The sequence below is a fragment of the Erinaceus europaeus genome, chromosome X, assembly GCF_950295315.1.
Source record: "Erinaceus europaeus chromosome X, mEriEur2.1, whole genome shotgun sequence".
Classification (NCBI taxonomy): domain Eukaryota; kingdom Metazoa; phylum Chordata; class Mammalia; order Eulipotyphla; family Erinaceidae; genus Erinaceus; species Erinaceus europaeus.
This window is the reverse complement of record NC_080185.1, coordinates 83880457-83908184: the sequence shown is the minus strand read 5'-3', so window position 1 is coordinate 83908184 and position 27728 is coordinate 83880457. Positions and strand designations below refer to the sequence as shown.

The 27728-nt window shown below is 38.3% G+C and overlaps 1 protein-coding gene across 1 annotated transcript in view; it reads left to right on the top strand.

Annotated features, from left to right (window-relative positions):
• KLF8 (KLF transcription factor 8) overlaps positions 1-26489 on the top strand; it is a 93795-nt gene extending 67306 nt beyond the window's left edge. Inside the window, exons 3-5 of the mRNA XM_060183356.1 lie at positions 16065-16176; positions 25048-25187; positions 25834-26489. Coding sequence (XP_060039339.1) covers positions 16065-16176; positions 25048-25187; positions 25834-26015 — 434 coding nt within the window. The 3' untranslated portion in view covers positions 26016-26489. The remainder of the gene's footprint in view (positions 1-16064; positions 16177-25047; positions 25188-25833) is intronic.
• The last annotated feature ends 1239 nt before the right edge of the window (positions 26490-27728 follow it).

Genomic DNA, 27728 nt, shown 5'->3' with positions numbered 1-27728 from the left:
GGCAACAAAAGGGAAAAAACAGCCTCCAGGAACAGTGGATTTGTAATATAAGCACCAAACCCCAGCAATAACCCCGGAGCCAAAAAAAAAAAAAAAAAAAAAAGGAAAGCTATCAGGGGAGGGAAAGGGATACAGAGTTCTGGTGGTGGGAACTGTGTGTAGTTGCACCCCTCTTATCCTATGGTTTTTGCCAGTGTTTCCTTTTTATAAATAAAATAAAAAAATATATAGGACATTATTAAAAGAAATATAAAGTAACACTCCAAAATGAAAGAATATCACTTATACATGGACTGGAAAAATAAATATAATGACCATCCTACCAAAAATAATCTACATATTCAATGCAACATTTATCAAAATCCTAATAGCCTTTTTCAAGGAAATTGAACAATTTATCCAAAAATTCATATAGAATCACACACACACACACACACACACACACACACACACACACACACACACACACACACTCTAAGCACTTCTGAGATGAAAGAGGGAGAATGAAGTTGTCATGCTCCCCTGCTTCAGTATATACTATAAAACAACAGTAATTTAAACTGTGTGGTAGTGGAATAAAAATGGACGCTAAGAACAATGGAACAGAATTGAAAAATCCAGAAACAAACCCACACCTAATATGTGACAAAGAGACCAAAGCGATTTATTCAATGGAGAAAGAGAACCTCTTCAATAAATATTGCCCTTAAACTGAATAGCCACATTTAGAAGAACAAAACTTGACCACCACTTGAAACCACAGACAAAAGTTAATTCAAATGGATTAGAAATTAAACTATAACGTATATGGGAGAAAATATTGGAAAAAAAAACTTGGAGACTTTAGCATCAACGCCATATTTGAAGAGTCAAAGTTATGGGCAAGTTAAATTAAAGCAAGATTAAACAGTGGTCCATCAGGTGGCACAATGGATAAAGCTCTGGACTCTTGAGCCTGAGGTCCTTCCTGAGTTCAGTCTCTGGCAGCACATGTAGCAGAGTAATGTTTAGTTCTTACTCTTCTCCTATTTCTCTCATTAATAAATAAATCTTTTTTTAAAAGCAAGGTTAAAGGTTGTCAGGTGGTAGCACAGCAGGTTAAGAGCCCTTGGCATGTAGTGCAAGGACCCTCGGAAGGTTCCCAGTTCGAGCCCCTGGCTCCCCACCTGCTATGGAGTCACTTCACAGGTGGTGAAGCAGGTCTGCAGGTGTCTATCTTTCCTCCCTCTCCCTCTCTGTCTTCCCCTCCCCTCTCCATTTCTGTCTGTCTTAACAACGAAAACATCAATAACAACAACAATAACTACAATATCAATTTAAAAAAGCAAGGTTAAATGAAAAGCTTCTGCACATCAGAAGAAAATTTCACAAAAATAAACAATCTATCAAATGGGAGAAGATATTTTCACACAACAAATGTGACATATCCAAAGGACATGAAGTCACTAAGCATATGCACACATATATTCACTCTTCACAGTAACCAAGAAGCAGAAGCAGCCTCAATATCCATTGACATTTTACTTGATAAATGGGACATATATTCAATGAAATAGTTTCTGAGAAAAAAAAAGATAGATTATGCTGTATCCTTAGAGACAAAATGGGTGGAACATAAAGTGGTTATGCTTATTTGAGGCAGTAAGGAACTGAAACATAGTAACTGGATGTTTCCACTCATGTATGGAATATAGAGAATTGTAAGGTCAGGTTGTGGTGCACCTGGTTGAGCACTCACTCACATTACAGTGCACAAGGACCCGGGTTCAGACCTTAGTCCCCAGCTGCAGAGAGAAAGCTTTATGAATGGTGAAGCAGAATTACAGGTGTCTCTTTTTCTCATTCCCTTTAAATCTCTATCAGGGGAGGGGATGGGATATGGAAAGTGGGTGGTGGGAATTGTGTGGAGTTGTACCCCTCCTACCCTATGGTTTTGTTCATTTATCCTCTCTTAAAGAAAAAAATTAAAAAAAAATCTCTCCCTTACCACTCTGTTTTCTCTGTCTCTATACAATAAATCAATATTTTAAAAGAATTGAAATACATTAACTTGCAAAAAAAAGTCAAACTGAAAAAAAAACATATTTGACTGGTAATAAGTGTTTATAAAAATCCCGGTGGGGCGGGGGTGGGTGGTGGGGATGGGACACATTCTTTTGGTGGTGGGAGTGGTGTTTATGTACAATCCTATTAAAGTGTAAACATGAAAATTTTTCAAAAAACTCTTAGTTTTAATTTTTATTAGTGATTTAATGATGATTTAAAGATTTTTAAAAATTTTTATTTATAAAAAAGAAACACTAGGGAGTAGGGCATTAGCGCAGCAGGTTAAGCGTCGTAGAGTAAAGATACTGGTTCAAGCCCCCGGCTCCCCACCTACAGGGGAGTCACTTCACAGGCTGTGAAACACATCTGCAGGTGTCTATCTTTCTCTCCCCCTCTCTGTCTTCCCCTTCTGTCTCCATTTCTCTCTGTCCTATTCAATAATGACGACATCAATAACAACAACAATAACTACAACAACAATGAAAAACAACAAGGGCAACAAAAGTGAAAATTAAAAAAAAAAGGAAACACTGACAAAAACCATAGGATAAGAGGGGTACAACTCCACACAATTCCCACCACCAGAACTCCATATTTCATTCACTCCCTTGATAGCTTTCCTATTTTTAAAAATATTTTTAATTATATTTATTTATTTATTTGGATAGAGACAGCCAGAAACAAAGAGGGAAGGAGGTGATAGGGAGAGAGAGAGACACCTGCAGCCCTGCTTCACCACTTGTGAAGCTTTCCTTTTGCAGGTGGGGGCCAGGGGCTTGAACCCAGGTCCTTGAACACTGTAACATGTACGCACAGCCAGATGAGCCACCACCCAGCCCCCCGTTTTTGTTTGTTTGTTTGTTTGTTTTTTGCTAAAGAGCATTTTTTATTGTTTATAAAGTGGATATATTAAGATGATAGGATAAGAAGGACACATCACACAATGCCCACCCTCAGAGCTCCATATCCATTGTCTTCCATTTATAGCTTCCCTATTCTTTATCCCTCTGGGAGTATGGACCCAGGGTCATTATGAGGTGCAGTAGGTGGAAGGTCTGGCTTCTGTAATTGCTTCTCTGCTGAGCATAGTTGTTGCCAGGTCAATCCATTCTCCTGGCCTGTCTCTCTCTTTCCCTAGTGGGGCAGGAATCTGGGGAAGTGGTGCTCCAAGACACATGGTAGGGTCCTTTGCCCAATAAAGTCATGTTGACATCATAGTATCATCTGGAATCTGATGGCTGAAAAAGAGTTAAGATATAATGCAGAACAAACTGTTTACTAATCCTGAACTCAAAGGCAAGAATATTGCAAGTGAAGATTTGGGGTCTCCATTTTGGAAAAAGCTAGTAGGTCTGTTTTACGTATATTCCAAGTGGCTCATGACTTTACTAGCTTTTGCCTTTGCCTGACATCTAGTATGCAGATGGACCCCAGGTTATATTCTGGGGATATGGTGTCATAGTTGGAAAAAGGACTTGAAAGCTGGATCAAGGCAGAGAGTAGCTCCCAAATATGGAGAAAATATATAAATATTGTTAAGTATAAACCCCATCAGTTTGATCTGGGGCATCCTCTGCATCCTCTGCATCCCTATAGGTCTGAGCCAGTGCACAATAATGTCAAGTGAGTCAATAAATGAAGCAAGAAAGTAGAAAGAACTGAAAAAAGACATCATAAAGTACTTAATGAAATAGTTTCTACTTAGACCTTATCTAGATACCCTCCTCACCTAGGTCCTTTACACACCCCCAATCAATTCAAAGCTAACTGTGTCAAAGTAAGGACTACAAAAGATGAACAAGGGCAAGAGACTGGCATACTTTAATGATGACTCTTCAGTCACTACCAGGCCACCCCATCACCTGGGACCCTAGTCAGGGAGCCCTGGGGTTCCCACATGGACATGATGGGCTTATACCTCTAACAGATCCCTCTCGCCACTGTCACTGGTCATGTCCATTAGGAACAACGTAATGGACCCTTTTGTGGGCCTCTATAGGACCTTGCCATATATATAACTTTGGCAATATATTTCTCTGCCAATTGTATACAGCATTTTTCCTAAAGATTATTAAAGAGCTGACATTAATTATGCTGCTCTCAAAAGAGATTAGGAGATATATCTTACTTTCTTTTGTCTAGTTAATTGTGTGCATACAGTAATTGAGGGAAGTGAAGTAGAGGGAGAAGGAGGGTATCTGTGTCCTGAAGCCCCACCTCTCCAGAGCCCTACTTCACTAGGAAAAGAGAGAGGCAGGCTGGGAGTATGGATCGACCTGCCAATGCCCATGTTCAGCAGAGAAGCAATTACAGAAGCCAGACCTTCCACCTTCTGAACCCCATAATGATCCTGGGTCCATGTTCCCAGAGGGATAAAGAATGGGAAAGCGTCCAATGGAGAGGATGGGATATGAAGTTCTGGTGGTGGGAACTGTGTGGAATTGTACCCCTCTTATCCTATGGTCTTGTCAATTTTATAACTTTTTCAAAAGAAGAGGAGGGTGTCTAGGTCTAAGTAGTAAATATTTATTTCATTGTACACTTTAGGCATTGTCTTCTTTAGGTATTTATACTTGATTGCTGAGCTTATTAACTCTAAGTCTAATCACATCAGACTAATAAGCATTTTTACTTTGAGGTATTTGGTTTTCCATACCTTATGGATACATGTGTACACCTAGGCCCAGACCTATATCTGGGGTCTCTAATTTTAGTTGATAGTATACCATTTGTATTGGAAATAGTGTTAGGAAATAGTGTTAGGAAAGGTCTCACCAGATTATTGGAGCTTGGCATGCATGTCTAAATACAGTCTGAATTGAAATATGGCATGGTGCAGTGGTTACATTATTTTAGTTGAGGTCAGCAGAAGCAGTATCACAAGATAGGGAATCAAGAGGAAAAACATCAGTAAATAGAAGCAAAGTCTTAAGAATTTCCTGCACTGGGAGAAATACAGTTTTTAAAGGAATGGGAAGGATTCTGTGCAGTATTAGAATTTTAAAAGTCAACAGATAATTATAAGTATAACCAAGTTACTTCGGATCCTGGTTTACTTTGAAAATCTCACGGTTAGGATTTACGGTATAATATTTGTCTTCCCCATGTTTGATGTCATTTAATGCTGTTTACAAATAACTATGCCTTAGATACTGATAGGACCAGTTGCTTCCTATATACCTGGTTTAAGGTTGTAGGTAACAGTATTTGGGAAAAATATTATTTTTAGGAATACTTTAACAGCTTAATCCCAGTGTCAGAATTTGATCAGTTTAAAAATTTGAAACATTAAGTTCTTAAATTAAAGGAATGTATATTAGGAACTGAGATCTAAGCATTTAGAGAACTTGAAGACAATCTATTTTTCCCTGACATATTGAATAAATCATGATTTATAAGTTAATAGTATAGTTTATTACTATTACCACCTCTAAATGTCTGTGTTCTTACACCCACCCTCCTATAGTGGACCTAAAGATTCTACCTCCCCCCAGTGTCTTTTACTTTGGTGTAATACGCCAAACCCATTCTAATTTCTACTTTGTGTCTTGTTTCTGTAGTTATTTCTTAACTTCTGCCTGTAAGTTGGATCATCTCATACTCACCCTTTTTCTGGCTTATCTCACTTAACATAATTCCCACAAACTCCATCCAAGATGGGATGAAAATGGTGAATTCTTCATTTAGCTGAGTAGCATTTCATTGTGTATATATACCACATTTTCTCAGTCACTTATCTGTTGTTGGATACCTAAGTTGTTTCCTAGTTTTGGCTATTACACATTGTGCTTCTTTGAAAATAGAAATATACATATGCATTTGGATAGGTGTATTTGATTCCTTAGGAATTGCTGGGTTATAAGATAGGTCCATTTCTAGCCTTCTGAAATTTTGCCAGACTGCTTTCCACAGGGGGTTGGAGTAATTTACATTCCCACCAACAGTGCAGGAGGGTTCCTTTGCCCCCACAACCTCTCCAGCATTTTTTGTTGTTACTGTTTCTGACATTCTTACAGGGGTGAAGTGATATTTCACTATTGTCTTTATTTGCATTTCTCTGACAATCAATTAATTAGAGCATTTTTTCATGTATTAGTTGGCCTTTTGGATCTTTCTTTGGTGATTATTCTGTTCATATCCACTCCCCATTTTTGAATGGGGTTATGTTGTTGCTATTGCTAAATTTGGTGAGCTCTTTATAATTTTTTGTTATTCACCCTTTTTCTGTTGTATGGCATGTAATTATCTCCCATTTTGTAAGGAGGCTCTGTTTGGCTGGTGGTTTCTTTTGCTGTGTAGAAGCTTTTCAATTTGATGTAATCCCCTTGGTTTATTCTTGTTTTTGGCTTCCTTGTGATTGAACTTGAGTAATTGTGGATGCTTATAAAATTTAGATGGAAAAGAGTTCTGCCAATATTTTCCTCTAAGTATTCAATAGTTTCTGGTCTAACATTCAAGTCCTTGATCCATTTGGAATTTACTTTTGCATTCTTCAGCATATTTCAACCCTCTTTTCCCAACACATTTGTTGAAGAGCCTCCTTTTCCCATTTAATAGTGTGCCCCCTCTTATCAAAAATTAGATGCCCATAGTATGGGGGGTTGTCTGGGCTCTCAATTCTTTTTCACTGGTCAGTTGTGGGGTTGATTGTGAAAGCATGGTAAAAGCATTGGGGAAATCCCATCATAAAGATGGAGGTCTGAAAAGATATTCCACCTGTCAGTCTCTCCTTTTCTCTCACATGGAGGGAAAAGTTTTCCTGACTCAGTTTCCCCTTGTCAATCTCCCAAGCATCACAGGAACCTACACCCCCTAAACACTTAATTCATTTCCTTGTTATAAACCGAATAGTTTGCCTGCTTAAAGTTCACTATAGTTCACCTGCTTCTAATCACACATACTCCATTCTGCCTTGACCAAAAGGCCCTTCTTTCTATTTGTTTAACCCCCTCCTCCACTTTGGTCTAACTCCTCTATCTTATCTCTGCCTTCAAGGCTCCTTTCTGTCTGCTTCTCTTTCCACTAATCACTCCGGAACTCCCCTTTACCACTATCAATTCTCTTCATTCCTTAGAACTTTCACCATGAAGGTTCTGACCTTCAAAACCCATCACTATCGCCTCATGTGAAAAATGTCCTTTGTTCCCTTCTGCCTTCACTTATTTTGTTAGGTTTATTTCTAGATATTTTATTGTTTTAGTTGCTATAATGGAACATATTGATTTCTGGATTTCTTCTTCTAACTTTGTGTTTGCATAAAAGGATGGCACTGACTTATGTATGTCAGTTTTGTAGCCTGACACCTTACTATATTGCCTGATAATTTCCGAGAGCTTCCTGATGGATTCTAAAGATCTTTCTATATATACTGTCATATCATCTGCAAATAGAGTGACTTTGACTTATTCTCTTCCAGTCTGTATCTTAATTCCTTGCTCTTGCCTGATTGCTATGGCAAGAACTTCCAACACTATGTTGAATAGTAATGATGATAGTGGGCAGCCTTGTCTAGTAGCTGATCTAAAAGAGAATGAATCCAGCTTTTCACCATTGTGTATAATGTTGGCTGTTTATTTGCTGTACATAGACTTAAGGAATATTCCATCTATTCCCATTCTTTTCTTATTTATTTATTTTCCCTTCTGTTGCCCTTGTTGATTTATTGTTGTAGTTATTGTTGTTGTTGTTATTGATGTCATTGTTAGATAGGACAGAGAAAAATGGAGAGAGGAGGGGAAGACAGTGAGAGGGAGAGAAAGGTGGACACCTGCAGACTTGCTTCACCGCCCATGAAGCGACTACGCTGCAGCTGGGGTGCTGGGGGCTCTAACTTGGATCCTTACGCCCGTCCTTGTGCTGGTCCTTGCACTTTGCACCACATGCGCTTAACCCATGGCGCTACTGCCTGATTCCCCTATTCCCATTTTTTTTGTAGAGTTTTGATCATGAAGGTTTGTTGGATTTTTTCAAAGATTTTTCTGCATCTATTGTGATAATCACATGGCTTTTGGTCTTGCTTTTATTCATGTGGTGTATCATGTTGATTGATTAACATATATTAAAACAACCTTACATCCCTAGGATAAGCCCTACTTGCTCATGATGAATTTTTTTTAGTATACTGCTGTATCCAGTTGGCTAGAATTTCGTTCATTACTTTAGCATCTATGTTCATCAGAGATACTGATTTGTAGTTTCTTTTTTGTTGTGTCCCTGTCTGATTTTGGTATAAGGGTGATGTTTGCATTATAAAAGCTTTAGAAGGGAGTATTCCTGTGTAGTCAATCATGATTGACTCTTCCTTGATGGTTTTTTAGAATTTGTTTGTAAAACCATCTGGTCCAGGACTCTTATTGTCAGGAAGTTTTTTGATAACTGTTTCAATTTCTTTGGCTGTTATTGGCCCGTTCATATTTTCTATATCCTCTTTGTTTAATTTTGTAAGTTTGTATATATCTAGGAACTCATCCATTTCTTCCAGGTTCTCTAGCTTGGTGTCATATAGTTGTTCAGAGAAACCTTGCATGATACTTTAGATTTCTGTGGTGTCTCTTGTAATATCTCCCCTTTCATTTATAATCCTATTTAACGAGTCTTCTCCCTCTTGTTCTTAGTGAGCTAAGGGTTTGTCAATTTTGTTTATTCTTTTGAAGAGCCAACATATAGCTTTGTTTATCTTTTGTAAGATTATCTTATTGTTAATGTTTCTGCCCTATTTTTAGTTATTTCAGTCCTTCTGGTTGCTTTAGGGTTCCTTTATTCTTCTTCTAAGTCTTTAATATGTACAGTCAGATCGTTACATGTACATTTTCTTGTTTCCTAATACATACTTGTATGGCTATGAACTTCCCTCTCAATACTGTCTTAGCTGTGTCCCAAATATTTTGATAGTTTGTGTCTTCATTTTCATTGAGTTCTTGAAACATTTTAATTTCTTACTTAATTTTTCTTTGACCCAGTAGTTGTTAAATAGTCTACTGTTGAGTTTCCATATTTAGGGACTTTTAGTAATTTTTGTTTGTTATTAAATGTTAATTCCACTTTGGTCTGAGAAGAAGCTTGGGATGTTTTCAGTGCTCTTGAATTTTTGGCACTGTCTTTGAAGCCTAACATATGGTCTATACTTGAAAATGTCCCATGCAGACTTGAATGTGTATTCTAGTTTCTTAGGGTGAATGACTCTGAAAATGTCAAACAGTTTTAGTTTATCGATCTCTTCATTTAATTCCTTTGTTTCTTTATGAATTCTCTGTCTAGATGATCTTTGAAGTTGGGAGAGTACTGTGTTGAAGTCTCCTACTATTATTGTGATGTTGTTAGTATATTGTTGTAGCTTTCTGGTAGATGTTTGATGTATTCAGGTGGCCCCTCAATGGGCATATTGGTGTTAGTAATTATTAAGTCCTCTTAGTTGATGTGTCCTCTGTGCATTAAGTAATGTTCACTCCCATGTTTTATTTTATCCCTATTTAGTTAGAGATAAGAATTGCTTTTCCTGCCTTTTTTTCTGGTCCATCGGCTTGTATGATGTTTTTCTATCCTTACACTTTGAGTTTTTGTTAGTCTTGTTGAGTTAGATGGGATTTCTGCAGATAACATATGGCTGGGTTGTGTTTTCTGGTCCAGCTTCCTACTCTATGTCTTTTGATAGGTGAATTCAGGCCATTGGCATTTATTTATATTACAGATTTAAGATATTTTAGTGCCATTATTCTAATTTTTCAGAGTTTCCTGTTATATGCCATGTTTATGTTGATGTTGTGATTGTTTATAGGAGATCTTTCAGAACTTCTTGCATGGCAGGCTTGGTGATAGTTGACTCCTTTAGCTGTTTCTTGTCTGAGAAGGTTTTGCCTCCACCTAGTCGAATTGACAGTCTAGCTGGATACAATAGTTTTGGTTGAAAGCCTTTCTCATTGAGAGCTTGATATATATATATATCCTCTTCTGGCCTTTAAAGTTTGTGTGGAGCAATCTGCTGCTAATCTTATGGGTTTTCCTCTGTAAGTGACTCTTTGATTTTCTCTTGAAGCCTTCAGGATCCTTTCTTTAACCTTATTCCTTTTCATTCTAAATATGATCTTTCTTTAAGTCTGGGTTAATTCCATTTGGTACTCTCTAGAATTCTTGAACCTTTATGTTTTTTATGTTGTTTAGAGTAGGGAGGTTCTCAGCTACTATGTTCTATAGAATTCTTTCTTCCCCTTCCCCTCTTTCTTCCTCTGGTGAGCCTATAATGCTTATATTAATTCTTTTAAAGTCATCTCATATGCCACTGTTGTTGTTTTCAGTATCTCTTAGTTTTTAGTTCTCTTACTTCTTTCTTTGTTTTCTCTAATTTATCCTTGATCTTGCTAATTATATTTTCTTCCTCAATGATTCTGCTCTCTCTCTATCCCCTCTGTTTTCTGTAGATCATCTATTTTGTTACCCTGTTTAGATACTGTATTAGCTTGTTCAGCTAGTTGCTTTCTTAACTCAGCTATCTCAACTTTCATCTCTCTAATTACCTCAAGATAATTAGTGTTTTCTTTCAGAGTCTCATTTTTTCTTGGCCAAAATTCTGATAAAAGTACTTTCAAATGATTTCTTTTGTCCTGTAATTATTGCATTGATTAATGTTTCTATGTTGTCCTCATTCCTATGCACTTCTACTTTCTTGGGACATATATCTGAACTTTTGTCTTGGTCCATTTCTCTGATGTTTCTTCATTTACCCATTATATTTGGTGTGTTATGTGGTACCTCCCTTACTACTTTTCAGTCCACTAATTCCACTTGCCTGTATTGAGTTGTATCTAAATAAAGTACGTAAGAGTTCACAGTTTCATATCTTAATAGCTGTGTCAATATTATCTCAAAATCCTTGAGGTGAAGCACAGTGGCTGAACTTTCTTATGTTATTTATCATCTCTGTAGGCAATGGGTTTCTGACAGCTTTTTACCTATAAGTAGATTTTATAGCTTAATAACTCAATCCTGACCAAGAGATAAAACAGGGTGGAGGATAGATAGCACACTGGTTATGCAAAGAGACTCCCACACCTTGAGAGCCAAAGTCCCAGGCCCTATTTGCCACTCTGCCAGCAGCCAGAGTTGAGCACCCCTTGGCCCTGTGAGTTTCTAAACAAATCCTGCTTGTACTCCATGGGTTCTCAGACAATTATTCACTGTTTCTCCCAATTCATCAGGAGAACAATGTTGAAAGGCTCCCACTATACAGCCTCACCTCCAGACCACAGAGAGGGTATATTTCTCCTGAGCTGCCTGGTCAGTTCTCTCCCCACTATGTCAGTACAAGGCCTCTTCACTACTGTTATAGCCTCTGAGGGTAAGTAGCATGGAGACTAACACTTGCAATTGTTGAGCCTTAGGGAATCCTCTCCTTTCAGCAGCCATTTTGCTGATAAAATTCAGACTGGAGGTGGCACCTCAACTGACAAACTGCCAGATGGTTACCAGCTGATCCTCAGTTAAGTATGGGCTTTTTGCCCCAGAAATCTCTCCTTAAGCCACTCTCTGTCCACGAAAAACACACATTTGCACTCACCCATAACTTGGTGGGTTCCCAAAGTAATCGTAGTCATGTCTTGTTGCGTACTCAGGTGAACATCTTCGCAATTCTTAATTGAGAGGGCGTCAATTCTGTTTACCCTGTCAAAGAACCAACATTTAGCTTTATTAATATTTTGTATGGTTCTCTTTTGTTCAATGTTATTTACTTATGCCCTAGTTTTACTTGTCTGTACTTCTATTTGCTTTAGGGTTCATTTGTTCCTCACCTTTGAAGTCTTTGAAGTGTGTAATTAGGTTGTTTATTTGAGCTTTCTGTTGTTGCCTGATATGTGCTTGTATGACTATGAATTTCCCTCTTAATACTGTTTAGCCTTGTCACAAATATTTTGATAACTTGAATTTTCATTTTTAATGAATTTTAAGAACATTTTTTATTTCTTCCTTGATTTCCTCTTTGACCCAGTAGTTAATTAGTATTCTATTAAGTTTCCATATCCTGGAATTTTTACTAATTTTCTGTTTCTCATTAAGTGTTAGTTTATTTCCAATGTGGTCTGAGAAGGTGCTTGGGATGGTTTCAATGCTCTTGAATTAGTTGACACTGTGTTGTGGCCTATCATATAGTCTACCCTTGAGAATGCCCCATGTGGACTGGAAAAGAATGTGTATTCCATTTTCTTGGAGTGAAGTACTCTGAAAATGTCCATAAGGTCTAGTTTATCTATATCTTCGTTTAATTATCTTGTTACTTTATTGAGACAATATTGAAAAAATGTGCCCCTGTAACAACATGGTTTTTTCTCTCAAGTCTCTATACAGAATTCTAAAATTTCACTAGATACTCTTGTTTCCTTAGGGATCATAAACTTAAATCAGTGATAGTATGGAATATGTAAGAACTTCTTCCACCATAACTGGAAGGGTAGGAACAGTCCCTTATGTTGCATTAGGTGAGAGGCATGTTTTTCAACATATTGACTCCTTTACATTCAGGAACACAAAATTCCACAAATACATTCCCATACCTGGAAAGATTCTGATCTTAGTACAACCAGTAAGAGAGTTCAATTCAACACATATGTACTGAAAGTTACTGCCCTGGGGGATGAGGATCAGGAGATAAAAATATTCTGTCCCCTTTTATTATTATTTTTAATTTTTTATTTATAAAACTGAAGCATTGACAAAACTATAGGATAAGAATTCCCACCACCAGAACTCCATATACCATTCCCTCCTTGATAAGCTTTCCTATTCTTTTTTTCATCTTGCTGTCATATTTTTGTTTGATTTGTTTCTTATTTTCTTTTTTTATTTATAAAAAGGAAGCATTGACAAAACCATAGGATAAGAGGGGTAGAACTCCACATAATTCCCACCACCACATCTCCATATTCCATCCCCTCCCCTCATAGCTTTCCTATTCTTTAACCCTCTGGGAGTATAGACCCAAGTTCACTGTGGGATACAGAAGGTGGAAGGTCTGGCTTCTATAATTGCTTCCCTGATGAACATGGGCATTGACAGGTCGATCCATACTCCCAGTCTGCCTCTCTCTTTTCCCTAGTAGGGTGGGGCTCTGGGGAAGCAGAGCTCCAGGACACATTGGTGGGGTTGTCTGTCCAGGGAAGTCTGGTCAGCATCATGCTAAGCAACTGGAACCTGGTGGCTGAAAAGAGAGTTAACATACAAAGCCAAACAAATCGTTGAACAATCATGAACTTAAAGACTGGAATAGTGCAGATGAAGAGTTGAGGGGTCCTCCATTTTGTAGATGGCTAGTAGGGATATTTTAGTTCTATTCCAAAGTGCCTGTGGCTATACTAGTTTTTTTTCCCCTGTGCCTGTAATCTAATGTGCGGGTGAATCCACGTTATTGTCTGGGTAGATGATGTCATGGCTGGAAAAGGAACAGAAAGCTGGATCAGGGAAGAGAGTAGCTCCTTAATATGAGAAAGAGGTATAAACATTGTTGACTGTAAACCCCATCAATTTGATTTGATCTGGATCCCATATTCAGCTTAGGAGCCTATGTGACCTCTGCATCCCTGAAGATCTGTGCTCACATTCTGTGGTCATGAGCAGGAACATTCCAAGCTGCCCCAATATCAAGACCCATCTTCCTCAGGTGTAGCATAGAGTATGTTGTCCATCCTCCCTTTGGAGAATGGGACATTCTCTACCATTGTTGATTCAAGTTGAGGGCAAGGTCCTATGGGGGGCCTACTAAGGGGTCTATTGTGTTGTTCCTGATAGAGATGACTGGTAACAATGGAGAGAGGGATTTATTCGAGGTCTAGGCCCATCATATCTGTTTGGGAATCTCAGGATTCCCGGATTAGGGCCCTAGGTGATGGGGTGGCCTGATAGTGGCTGAATAGTCATCGTTAAAGTATGGCAGTCCTTGCCCTTATTCAGCTTTTGCAGTCCTTGCTTTGATAAGGTTAGCTTAGCAGTAAGTAAGAGAACTGTAATAGGAAGTAGGTGAGGAGTGTATCAAAGTCTAAGTAGACACTATTTCATTATAAACTTGATACTGTCTCACTACAGACTATTGTGTATTTTTGCTTTCAGGATATATTTTGCCCTAATTTATGGATATTTGTGAACATATGCTCTATCTCACAGGAACTGGTCTATATCTAGATTTGCTGTATTATACACAGCATCACCATAATTTAGGTCCTTTGACATTATTTCTGTATAGCTGTGCCAACTGTTGCTTCTCTTCTCCCTGGTCTAGGCTTTTATGAGAGTCAACATATCAAAGACTCAACCTATGTTAAAAAGACTCAGTCTGTGCTTTAAAAAGTTCAAGACATACAATCAATTTTCCCTCTCATATTAATTAGTGATTTATATGACTAAAAATTAATAGGAGTGTACATAAACACCATTCCCACCACCAAAAGAATGTATCCCATCTCCTCTCCACCCCTGCCCTGCCCTGGGAAGTGGAACATACACCCTCACCCCAGGGTTTTTACTTTGGTGCTGTATTCCAGATTCAGTCAAATCCTGCTTTTACTTTCCCTTTCTGTTCTTCTTTCTCAACTTCTGTTTATGAGTGGGATCATCCCATACTCACCTTTATCTTTTTGATTTAGCTCACGTAACATAATTCCTTCTAACTCCATCCAAGATGGGTCATAGAAGGTAGGTTTATTGTTCTTAATAGCTGCACAGTATTCCATTGTGTATATGTACTACCACTTTCTCAGCCACTCATCTGTTGTTGGGCACCTGATTTGCTTCCAGGTTTTAGCTATTACAAATTGTGAGTCTATGAACATAGGTGTATACATATCTTTTTGGTTGGGTGTTCTGGAGTCCTTGGGGTATATCCCCAGGAGAGGAATTACTGGGTCATATGGAAGGTCCATGTCTATGCTTGTGAGAGTTCTCCAGACTGCTCTCCACAGAGGCTGGACCAGTTTACATTCCCACCAGCAGTGCAGAAGGGTTCCTATGTCCCCACAGCCTCTACAGCATTTGTTGCTGCTGTCCTTTTTGATGTATGTCATTCTCACAGGAGTGAGGTGGTATCTCAGTGTTGTCTTTATTTACATTTGTCTGACAATCAGTGGCTTGGAACAATTTTTCATATATTTGTTAGCCTTTTAGATCTCCTCTGAAGTGAATGTTTTGTTCATATTCTCTGCCCATTTTTGAATAGGGTCATTTGGGTTTTTTTTTTTTGTTTTTTTTTTGCTAAATTTGCTGAGCTCTTTGTATATTTTGGTGATTAGTCTCTTGTCTGATATATGGCATGTGAAGATCTTCTCCCATTCTGTGAGGGGTCTCTTTGTTTGTGTGATAGTTTATTTGCCTGTGCAGAAGTTTTTCAATTTGATGTAGTCCCACTGGTTTGTTTCTGTTTTTGTCTTCCTAGCAGTTGGGTTTGTTTCATCAAAGTTGTCCTTGAGGTTTAGGTGCGAAAGTGTTCCCCAAATGTTTTCCTCTAAGTATTTGATAGTTTCTGGTCTAACATCCAGGTCCTTGATCCACGTGGAGCTGACTTTTGTTTCTGGTGTGATAAAGTGATTCAGTTTCATTCTTAAGCATATTTAAACCCAGTTTTCCCAGCACCATTTATTGAAGAGAGCTTCCTTTCTTCATTTAATACTTTAGGCACCCTTATCAAATATTATATTTCCATAGGTGTGGATAGCTTTCTTATTTTTTCACCCTCTGGGAGTATGAACCCAAGGTCATACTGTCCCTCACTGCCCTAGAGAAACTCACTATCCTTTTATCATCACTATTCTAGAAAAGCTCATTCTAGTAGTACCAGAATACTTCTTGCTACTTTTCCCTAAAGAGGTTTTCTTGTTCCTTGTTGTGCTAACATTTTCAAATGTTCTTCTCTTGTTTCTATACACATCTTCCTTCTTTGTTTTTTCTTTGCCTTGCTGGCTTGTTACTACTTTTCAGTATATGGCAAACTTTGAATTATGAGAATAAATATAGAGGCATATACTACTTCTTTGCTTTGCTTTTAGTGAGAGTTGGCCCTACCTCCATGTCTACACTGGACATCCCCTGTGACAGCAAAGAAAGTGCAATTAAGAATGGATCCTCTGTTTTACATGGCTTTGAGATATCACAGAAAGAGTAAGTACATTTTTCTTCTGGTTGTCCCTTTCAACCTCTCTCTCTCTCTCTCTCTTTTTCTTCTCTCTTCTCTCTCTTCTCTCTGTATGAGAAGTACAATGAATTCTCAGACACAATAGTTAGAGATGTGTTTGTTTGCACATATGCATAGACATGCATGTTATGGGAGAGTTATGCTATAATTGTAGGTTGTCAACTTTACATTTGAAAAATGTTCAAATGTTCTGTAAAGTACAGTATACTTTAACTTCTTTAACTTTAAAGTAGCCATACCTTCCAGTATAGGAACTGCTAAAGTAGTTGATATGTGTGTATGGTTTCTTTTTGACATTCATGTATGATATCACTGCTCCCAGTGAAAAATCTTTCATTCTTTTAAGTTTTTATAGAGAGAAGCAGGGGAGGGAAGAAGAAGAGACAGAGAGAGAGAGAGAGAGACAGGGAGATAGGGGGAGAGAGAAATCACAGTACTATAATGCTTCTATATGGTAACAGAACTTAATTCCTGGGTTTCATACTTTACAGGGCATAACCTACACCAAGAAAGTTATTTTCTGGACCTATTGTCCTGTGTTTTTGCAGTCATATTGGATAAATAATGCAATTATTTTAGAAATTAATAGTGATTTAATAATGATTTACAAGAATGTAAGATAACAAGGGTGTAATTCCACACAGTTCACACCAGCAGTGTTGTGTCCTACCCCTTCCATTGTAAATTTCTCTGTTCTTTACCCCTTTTGGAGTGTGGACCAAAATTATTTTTGGGTGCAGAAAGTGGAAGGTCTGGCTTCTGTAATTGCTTCTCCACTGGATATCGATGTTGACAGGTCAATCCATACACCCAGCCTGTTTCTCTCTTTCCTTAGTGGACTAAGTCTCTGGAGAGGTGAGGTTTTGGGACACATTGGTGTGGTTGTCTGCCCAGGGAAGTAAGGATGGAATCATAGTAGCATCCGCAACTTGGTGGCTGAAAATTGGTAATATATAAGGTAGGATAAATTGATTTATAAACAGGAACCCAAAGGTAGGAATAGAGCAGATGAAATCAGGGGTTTTTATGTGGGAAGATGCTAGGAAGTCTATTTTTGGTGTGTTTCAATGGGTCCATTACTTTAATAATTTTGGCCTGAGCTTAATACCTAACATGCAGGTGGACTAAATATATTGTCTTGGAAAATGGTGCTAGGGTTTAGAATAGGGCTAGAAAGCTGAATTAGGGCAGAGAGTAGCTCCCACACATAAGGAAAGTATATAAACACCATTAACTGTTTACCCTATAGATCTGACCTAGGGCCCATATACGTTGCTGTTTCATATAAGAGGCTGTATAACCTCTGAGTTCTTGTCAGTCCATGGTTACAACTGGGAACATTCTAGTATGCACTCATTTCAGGATCAGTTTTCTTCCAGTGGCAGAGTGGGCTGACCATTTTATAGTCACTTTGCTACTTTATAGTGAGAGCATGGTCCTGGAGAGGCCCAAAAGAAGGCTTATGATGACATTCCTGATGGAAGTAACCAGTAATGGTGAAAGGAGGGATCTATTAGAGGTCTAGGCCCATCATATCTATGTAGAAATCCAAGGATTCTCTGACTAGAGCCCCAAATGATGGGATGGCCTGGTATTGACCAAAAGGCCATAATTAAGAGAGACAGTCTTTTACCCTTATCCAGCTTTTATAGTCCTTTTTATTTCAGATGAGCTTAGACTGTCTCCAAGTTGTTAAATTGTTGAGTGTCATTTGTTGTATCCAAACCAGTATTGGATTTGTGGGGTGGGGTCTGGCTTCAAGTTAGGGAAGGATTAGAGTTAAGGTTTATGTGGGATCTAAGTTAACCTTAAGTTGTACTGCATTTTACATATTTGATATTATAATAGAGGTAGTCATATGGATAATAATTGTCCTTTAATATATATATGCATGTTTAACAGTATATCTCTTGGTTAATTGTATATAGTATTTCTTCTGAAGATTATCAACTAACTGCACAAAAGAAAGATATGTCTCTTAATTTCTTCTGACAGCAACAACATTATGTCACCTTTTTGATAATCTTTTAAATAATTGCTTAAAAGATAAGAATGAGAATTACTGGGAGTAGGGCTGTAGCGCAGCGGGTTAAGCGCAGGTGGCACAAAGCACAAGGACCGGCATAAGGATCCCGGTTCGAACCCCGGCTCCCCACCTGCAGGGGAGTCGCTTCACAGGTGGTGAAGCAGGTCTGCAGGTGTCTATCTTTCTCTCCTCCTCTCTGTCTTCACCTCCTCTCTCTATTTCTCTCTGTCCTATCCAACAACGACAACAACAATAATAACTACAACAATAAAACAACAAGGGCAACAAAAGGGAATAAATAAATAAAATAGGGAGGCAGAGCTATGAGCAGCAGATCGCTTTCTCTCCTCTCCTCTCCTCTCCTCTCCTCTCCTCTCCTCTCCTCTCCTCTCCTCTCCTCTCCTCTCCTCTCCTCTCCTCTCCTCTCCCGGATCAACTAGGAATACCAAAGGAGACCACCCGGACCAAAACAAGACAGGACTAGAATGACCACAGGAACCCAGTAAATCACCCGTGAGTACAAACACACGTGGCTGGTGACAGAGAGGAGAGAGGGGCCTAAGGAGAGATTAAGTGGCTGCTAACAGTTCAACAGTTTATCAGTGGAGACACCACCTCCAGTCTGCTCCACAACAAGGGGACAGCTGAAGGGAGGAAAGGACTCCTCAGAGACTCACTAAGTGCAACTCTGAGTCTCCAATGCTACTACCCTCAGAATCTGGAGCAGCAACAGGGAGGGACACCAGGGGACAGAGATCTAACCGGGAAACTCAGGAGAAGACCTATACCTCTGTGGCATAGCTGAGGGGCTGTGAAAGTCTCTTTGCATAACCACTAGATTATCTCTGCCACACCCTGCTTTATCTCTTGGTCAGGAGTCAGTGATTAAGCTAAGAAGCCTATTGATAGTTTAAAAGCCCTCAGGCTCCCATAGCCTACAGGGAAAAAAAAAGAGGCTTTTATACCACTGAGCTCCAACTCAGGGATTGAAAAAACTGTTAACATATATAAAATGGTTAAAACAACAAGAAAAAATATTGGAGACTCGAACCAGGACAAGAGTCCATCTAAAAGTCCTCCAGAGGGTGAAGCACAAAACAACGAGTTCAACATCCACACATTAGCTAAGGAAATAATAATAGGAGTGAGTAAAGAATTTGAAAAAATTGTAATCAGAAATGCAGGAACAACAAATGAGAAAATGGAAGAAAATTCTAATTATCTCATGGTTATTAGAGATCTGAAAGCTGAAATCGCTGAGCTAAGAAGGCAACTAGCTGAACAAGCTAAAACAGTATCAGAGCAGGGCAACAAAATAGATGAACTCCAGAAAGCAGTAGAGGGCAGAGAGAATAGAATCTATGAGGCTGAAAACAGAATTAGCAAGATTGAGGATGAATTAGAGACAACTAAAAAAGAAGAGATCTCAAAAAGAGATTAAGAGATGCTGAAAACAACAACAGAGTCCTATGGGATGACTTCAAAAGAAACAATATACGCATTATTGGCTTACCAGAGGAAGAAAGAGAAGGGGAGGAAGAAAGCATTCTCCAGGCCATAATAGCTGAAAATTTCTCTAGTCTAGACAACACCAAAGACATAAAGATTCAAGAAGCCCAGAGGGTCCCAAACAGAATTAACCCAGACCTAAAGACACCAAGACATGTCATACTTAGATTCGAAAGGAATAAGGATAAAGAAAGGATCCTCAAGGCTGCAAGAGAAAAACAAAGAGTCACCTACAAAGGAAAACCCATAAGATTAGCAGCAGACTTCTCCATACAAACACTACAGGCCAGAAGAGAATGGCAAGATATCTATTGAGTGCTTAATGAGAAAGGCTTTCAGCCAAGAATACTATATCCTGCTAGACTGTCATTCAGACTAGATGGAAGCATCAAAACCTTCTCAGACAAGCAACAGTTGAAGGAAGCAACCATCACCAAGCCTGCCCTGAAAGAAGTTCTTAAAGGTCTCCTATAAACAACCAGACCACCACAAATAGGACATATATCAAAACACTCTAAAACTCTACAAGAATGGCATTAAAATATCTTCAATCTTTGATGTCAATAAATGTCAATGGCCTGAATTCACCTATTAAAAGACACAGAGTAGGAAGATGGATCAGAAAACACAACCCAACAATATGTTGTCTACAGGAAACTCACCTAACTCAACAAGACAAACACAGACTTAAAGTGAAAGGATGGAAAACTATCATACAAGCCAATGGCCCACAAAAAAGGGCAGGAACAGCTATTCTCATATATGACATGATAGACATTAAAATAGATAAGATTAAAAAAGATAGGAATGGACACTAATTAATGCTCAGAGGATCAGTCAATCAAGAGGACTTAACAATTATTAATATCTATGCACCCAATGAGAAGCCATCTAAATACATCAAACTTCTACTGAAAGAGCTACAGCAATATATTAACAGTAACACAATCATAGTAGGGGACTTCAACACCCCACTATCTCAACTTGACAGATCATCCAGGAAGAAAATCAGTAAAGACATAAGGGAGCTAAATGAAGAGATAGATAAACTAGAACTATTGGACATTTTCAGAGTCATTCATCCCAAGAAACTGGAATACACATTTTACTCAAATCCACATGGATCATTCTCAAGGATAGACCATATGTTAGGCCACAAAGACAGCATCAGCCAATTCAAGAGCACTGAAATCATCCCAAGCATCTTCTCAGACCACAGTGGAATTAAACTAACACTTAACAGTCAACAAAAGATTAGTAACAGTCCCAAAATGTGGAAGCTCAACAGTACACTTCTTAACAACTTCTGGGTCAAAGAGGAAATCAAGGAAGAAATCAAAATGTTTCGAGAGTTCAATGAAAATGAAGACACAAGCTATCAAAATATTTGGGACACAGCTAAAGCAGTCCTAAGAGGGAAGTTCATAGCTATACAAGAACACATTAGGAAACAAGAAAAGGCACAAATAAACAGCCTGATTGCACATCTTAAAGACCTAGAAGAAGAACAACAAAGGAATCCTAAAGCAACCAGAAGGACAGAAATCACTAAAGTTAGGGCAGAAATAAATAACATTGAGAATAGGAAAACCATACAAAAGATCAATGAAAGTAAATGTTGGTTCTTCGAAAGAGTAAACAAAATCAACAAACCTTTAGCCAGACTCACAAAACAAAAAAGGGAGAAGACCCAAATAAATCGGATAGTAAATGAAAGAGGAGATATTACAACAGACACTGCAGAAATTCAACATATCATGCGAGGCTTCTATGAACAACTATATGCCACCAAGCTAGAGAACCTGGAAGAAATGAATGATTTCCTAGATACCTACCAACTTCCAAAACTAAGTGAATAGGAAGTGGATAACATGAACAGGCCCATCACAGCTAATGAAATTGAAACAGTTATCAAAAATCTTCCCAAAAATAAAAGTCCTGGACCAGATGGTTTTACAAATGAATTCTACAAAACTTTCAAAGAAGAACTAATACCTCTACTTTTAAAAGTCTTCCAGAAGATTGAAGACACTGGAATACTCCCTGCCAGCTTCTATGAAGCCAACATCACCCTGAGACCAAAAGCAGACAGAGACACAACCAAAAAAGAAAACTACAGACCAATATCTCTGACGAACATAGATGCGAAAATATTGAACAAAATTCTAGCCAACCGGATACAGCAGTATATCAAAAAGATTGTTCATCATGACCAAGTGGGGTTTATCCCAGGCATGCAAGGTTGGTTTAATATATGCAAATCAATCAATGTGATCCACCACATCAACAAAAGCAAGACCAAAAACCACATGGTCATATCAATAGATGCAGAGAAAGCCTTTGACAAAATAAATACAACATCCCTTTATGATCAAAACACTACAACAAATGGGAATAGATGGAAAATTCCTGAAGATAGTGGAGTCTATATATAGCAAACCTACAGCCAACATCATACTCAATGGTGAAAAACTGGAAGCATTTCCCCTCAGATCAGGTACTAGACAGGGCTGCCCACTATCACCATTACTATTCAACATAGTGTTGGAAGTTCTTGCCATAGCAATCAGGCAGGAGCAAGGAATTAAAGGCATACAGATTGGAAGAGAAGAAGTCAACCTCTCCCTATTTGCAGATGACATGATAGTATACATGGAAAAACCTAAGGAATCCAGCAAGAAGCTTTTGGAAATCATCAGGCAATACAGTAAGGTGTCAGGCTACAAAATTAACATTCAAAAGTCAGTGGCATTCCTCTATGCAAACACTAAGTTAGAAGAAATTGAAATCCAGAAATCAGTTCCTTTTTCTATAGCAACAAAAACAATAAAATATCTAGGAGTAAACCTAACCAAAGAAGTGAAAGACTTGTATACTGGAAATTATGAGTCACTACTCAAAGAAATTGAAAAAGACACAAAGAAGTGGAAAGATATTCCATGTTCATGGGTTGGAAGAATTAACATCATCAAAATGAATATATTACCCAGAGCCATCTACAAATTGAATGCTATCCCCATCAAGATCCCAAGCACATTTTTTAGGAGAATAGAACAAATGCTACAAATGTTTATCTGGAACCAGAAAAAGAAAAGACCTAGAATTGCCAAAACAATCTTGAGAAAAAAGAACAGAACCGGAGGCATCACACTCCGAGATCTCAAACTGTATTCTAGGGCCATTGTCATCAAATCTGCTTGGTACTGGAACATGAACAGACACACTGACCAGTGGAATAGAATTGAGAGCCCAGAAATGAGGCCCCACACCTATGGCCATCTAATCTTTGACAAAGGGGCCCAGACTATTACATGGGGAAAGCAGAGTCTCTTCAACAAATGGTGTTGGAAACAATGGGTTGAAACATGCAGAAGAATGAAACTGAATCACTGTATTTCACTAAATAAAAAAGTAAATTCCAGGTGGATCAAGGACTTGAATGTTAGACCAGAAACTATCAGATACTTAGAGGAAAATATTGGCAGAACTTTTTTCCACATAAATTTTCAATGAAACGAATCCAATTACAAGGAAGACTAAGGCAAGTATAAACTTATGGGACTACATCAAATTAAAAAGCTTCTTCACAGCAAAAGAAACCACTACCCAAACCAAGAGACCCCTCACAGAATGGGAGAAGATCTTTACATGCCATACATCAGATAAGAGTTTAATAACCAATATATATAAAGAGCTTGCCAGACTCAACAACAAGACAACAAATAACCCCATCCAAAAATGGGGGGAGGACTTGGACAGAATATTCACCACAGAAGGGATCCAAAAGGCCGAGAAACACATGAAAAATGCTCCAAGTCTCTGATTGTCAGAGAAATGCAAATCAAGACAACAATGAGATATCACTTCACTCCTGTGAGAATGTCATACATCAGAAAAGGTAACAGCAGCAAATGCTGGAGAGGGTGTGGGGTCAAAGGAACCCTCCTGCACTGCTGGTGGGAATGTCAATTGGTCCTACCTCTGTGGAGAACAGTCTGGAGAACTCTCAGAAGGATAGAAATGGACCTACCCTATGACCCTGCAATTCCCCTCCTGGGGATATATCCTAAGGAACCCAACACATCCATCCAAAAAGATCTGTGTACACATATGTTCTTGGCAGCACAATTTGTAATAGCCAAAACCTGGAAGCAACCCAGATGTCCAACAACAGATGAGTGGCTGAGCAAGTTGTGGTATATATACACAATGGAATACTACTCAGCTGTAAAAAATGGTGACTTCACCGTTTTCAGCCGATCTTGGATGAACCTTGAAAAAATCATGTTGAGTGAAATAAGTTAGAAACAGAAGGATGAATATGGGATGATCTCACTCTCAGGCCGAAGTTGAAAAACAAGACCAGAAAAGAAAACACAAGTCGAACCTGAAATGGAATTGGAGTATTACACCAAAATAAAAGACTCTGGGGTGGGTGGGTGTGTGGGGAGAATACAGGTCCATGAAAAATGATGAATGAAATAGTGGGGGTTGTATTGTTAAATGGAAATCTGGGGAATGTTATGCATGTACAAACTATTGTATTTACTGTTGAATGTAAAGCATTAATTCCCCAATAAAGAAATAAATTATTTAAAAATAATATAAATAAATAAATAATATAAATATAAAAATAAATAAATAAATAAGAATGAGAATTACTGGAGTGAAGATTAATGCTCATGCTATTTCTAAATAGAAACCACCCCAAGAATCTTCACACCAGGCCCTTTTATTAGTAATTTAATAATGATCAACATGATTGTGGGATAAGTGGAGTACAGTTCCATATAATTCCCATGACCAGACTTCTATAACCCATCCCCTCCATTGGAAGCTTCCCTATTCTGCTTTTTTTATTATTGATTTAATAATTATTGACAAGATTGTAGAATAAGAGTGCTACAATTCCCACCACCAGATTTCTGTATCCAATCCCCTCCATTAGATGCTTCCTTATTATTTATCACTCTAGGAGTATAGACCAAAGATCTTTATGGGGGCAGAAGGTGGAAGACCTGGCTTCTGTAATTGCTTCTCTGCTGGACATGGGTGTTGACTGGTCGGTCCATACCTCCAGCCTATTTCTATCTCTCTAGTGGATTAGGACTCTGGGGAGGTGGGGTTCCAGGGTACATAGGGAGTTAATATTAAACTGTTTTGATTAGTCTTTCTCTGGTGGGCAGACCTAGGGTTGCATATATTAAATATATGTCTGAAGTGGTCCCACCTTATGTAAATCCGTTTATTTGCTGTCTACTTTATAATCATTCTTTGACCTTATCTCTCTTTCTTTGTTCAGATTGACATCAGTGTCACAAATACAAAGAGAAGAATCTGTTGAGTTGAAGAGAAGATGGATTCATCAGTGTGACTTTGCTGGATGCAGCAAAGTGTACACCAAAAGCTCTCATCTGAAAGCTCACCGCAGAATCCATACAGGTCTGCCCATTTACATTTTTCTAAAGATTTATTTATTTAATTAATTATTTATATGAGATAAATACACAGAAAGGAGACACCAAAACAACACTCAGTTCTAACATATGAGGTATGGTGAGTAGGTCCTAGGGTCTTAGGAACATAAGCCTTGCACTGTACTACGAAGACATCTCCTGGGGTCTCAGCTGTTCTCTTCTGTCTTTGTACAAATTGGAAAGGTAATGCAGAAAAAGTAAGCCTATTAAAAGGGGCAGAAGAGGACATGGACAGAGTATTCACCAAAGAGAATGTCCGAGTGACCAACAGATATGAAAAAATGTTCAGAATCACTGATTGCTGTGAGGAACATGGATGCCTTTTTAGAGAGTAGAAAACAGAGGTACATCCAGGGAGTAGAAACATTTTTAAAATCATATTTAAGATAGTAAGTTATAGAGTAAGGATTCAAACAAAGGTTTGATGGAATTATAGTCTGTATGTTTTCCACACTACCGTGTTGGCCTGTCTGTACAATTTCTGTAAACGAGATTGTCTGGTAATTATCTCACCTTTTAACCAACATTTTTTTTTTTCAAAAAAAGTTATATACACTATATCTGCACATTTCCTCTCTGACTCCTTTTATATTTTCATGTTCACTTTTTAGGAGAGAAACCTTATAAATGCACCTGGGATGGCTGCTCCTGGAAATTTGCTCGCTCTGATGAGCTCACCCGCCATTTCCGCAAGCACACAGGCATCAAGCCATTCCTGTGCACAGATTGCAACCGTAGCTTTTCTCGCTCTGACCACTTGTCCCTGCACCGAAGGCGCCATGACACCTTGTGAACTGCAAAGACTGTACTAGAAGAGTTGTGATGGTCACTTTCCTGTTTGTGTGTTGAGGTCATGACCATTTTTTTCCCTCTTTGACTTTGGTTTTCTTTTCAGGTGGAAATAGAGTAACTCACTGAACCAGGTTGATGAAACTGCAAGAAAAGATAGCTCCTTTACCTTTCTACATTCCAATCCTCAGGTGTTTGTTTGTTTGCTTGTTTTTAATTTCCATGTGGATTGAATTCCACTGCCAGACCCACAGTTACCTCCTCACTTCCCTGCTAAGAGAGGATATTTTTCTACAAGAACAAAACAGGAAACAGTTTCCTCTGCTACCATTTTCTCTTGTTTTCCAAAATTTGTGTCCATATTTTTTAATTAGTCATTAAAAGTGATTCATAATGTACTAAAATTACTATTTTCAAGTTTGTAAATAGAAAAGTACATAATAATCAAGTTGGTTGGCAAAATTTACAGGAAGTGATTTAAAAAAATTTTTTTTTTATTTATTCCCTTTTGTTGCCCTTGTTGTTTTATTGTTGTAGTTATTATTGTTGTTGTCGTTGTTGGATAGGACAGAGAGAAATGGAGAGAGGAGGGGAAGACAGAGAGGAGGAGAGAAAGATAGACACCTGCAGACCCGCTTCACTGCCTGTGAAGCGACTCCCCTGCAGGTGGGGAGCCGGGGTTCGAACCGGGATCCTTATGCCGGTCCTTGTGCTTTGCGCCACCTGCACTTAACCCGCTGCGCTACAGCCCAACTCCCTGGGAAGTGATTTTTAAATCTAGGTCACATTCTCAGTAAATAAACTTAGTCACCTAACAACTCTAGGTTCTGTAAATCTAATCCTGGTGGTTTTTAAAGTTTGATTTTTATTCTGTGTTCTGTTTAAGTCTGTGGAAAGATGAATGGGTCTCTTTACCTTATTCTTTTCTTATCCTCCTCCTTCAGGATTAAAGATTTTGTTGCACAATTCTTTGTTAGGTTAAATTTGAGTAAGTATCCAAAGTGCAGATCAGGATCATAGTATGGAGAAAAATGTTCCAGGAGTCACTGAGCAAACAGACCCATGATGATCCTGAAAACAAACAGGGAATTTTTTTTGGATAGGTTGCCAAAAGTGCTGTAATCAAAAAATCTCACAGGAACAACAGTCTTTTTTTGAGACAACGTACTAAGAGACTGCACTTTACTGTTTATTATTTTGTTTACATAAAACATCGGTTATGAACATATTGCATGATGAAGAATAACACATTGAAGTCATGTTACACAAGAGGAGGGACTGAAAGAAACAGATTTTGTTCAGTCTGTCATTCTGTATTATTAACAAAAATTCCTGTGTTCAGATGTAATGTAAGAAATGTTTAGTGAAAACTTACATGCAAATTCAATGTAATGCTATTTGAAGCAATGTAACTGCTATGAATTCCTGTCATTTAATTTAATCATTGTGTCAGGCTATGTAATATACACATTTGGTTTCAGTCATATTGTTTTATAACAGTCTCTGGGACATAAAATCCTATGTTCCAAGCCCTGAACCTCAGATCTACCTCCACATTAATATATTTTCTCTCTTGGAAGGTGAAGGTGGAGTGGAAAGCTTTGTAATTTTTTTAATTCAGACTTTCTCTAAACATGTCTTCATATTGGACCCCCTCCCCTTATTCCTCAACTTCTAGTCAAGCAGACATCCCTTGAATGTGTTATATTACTACCTT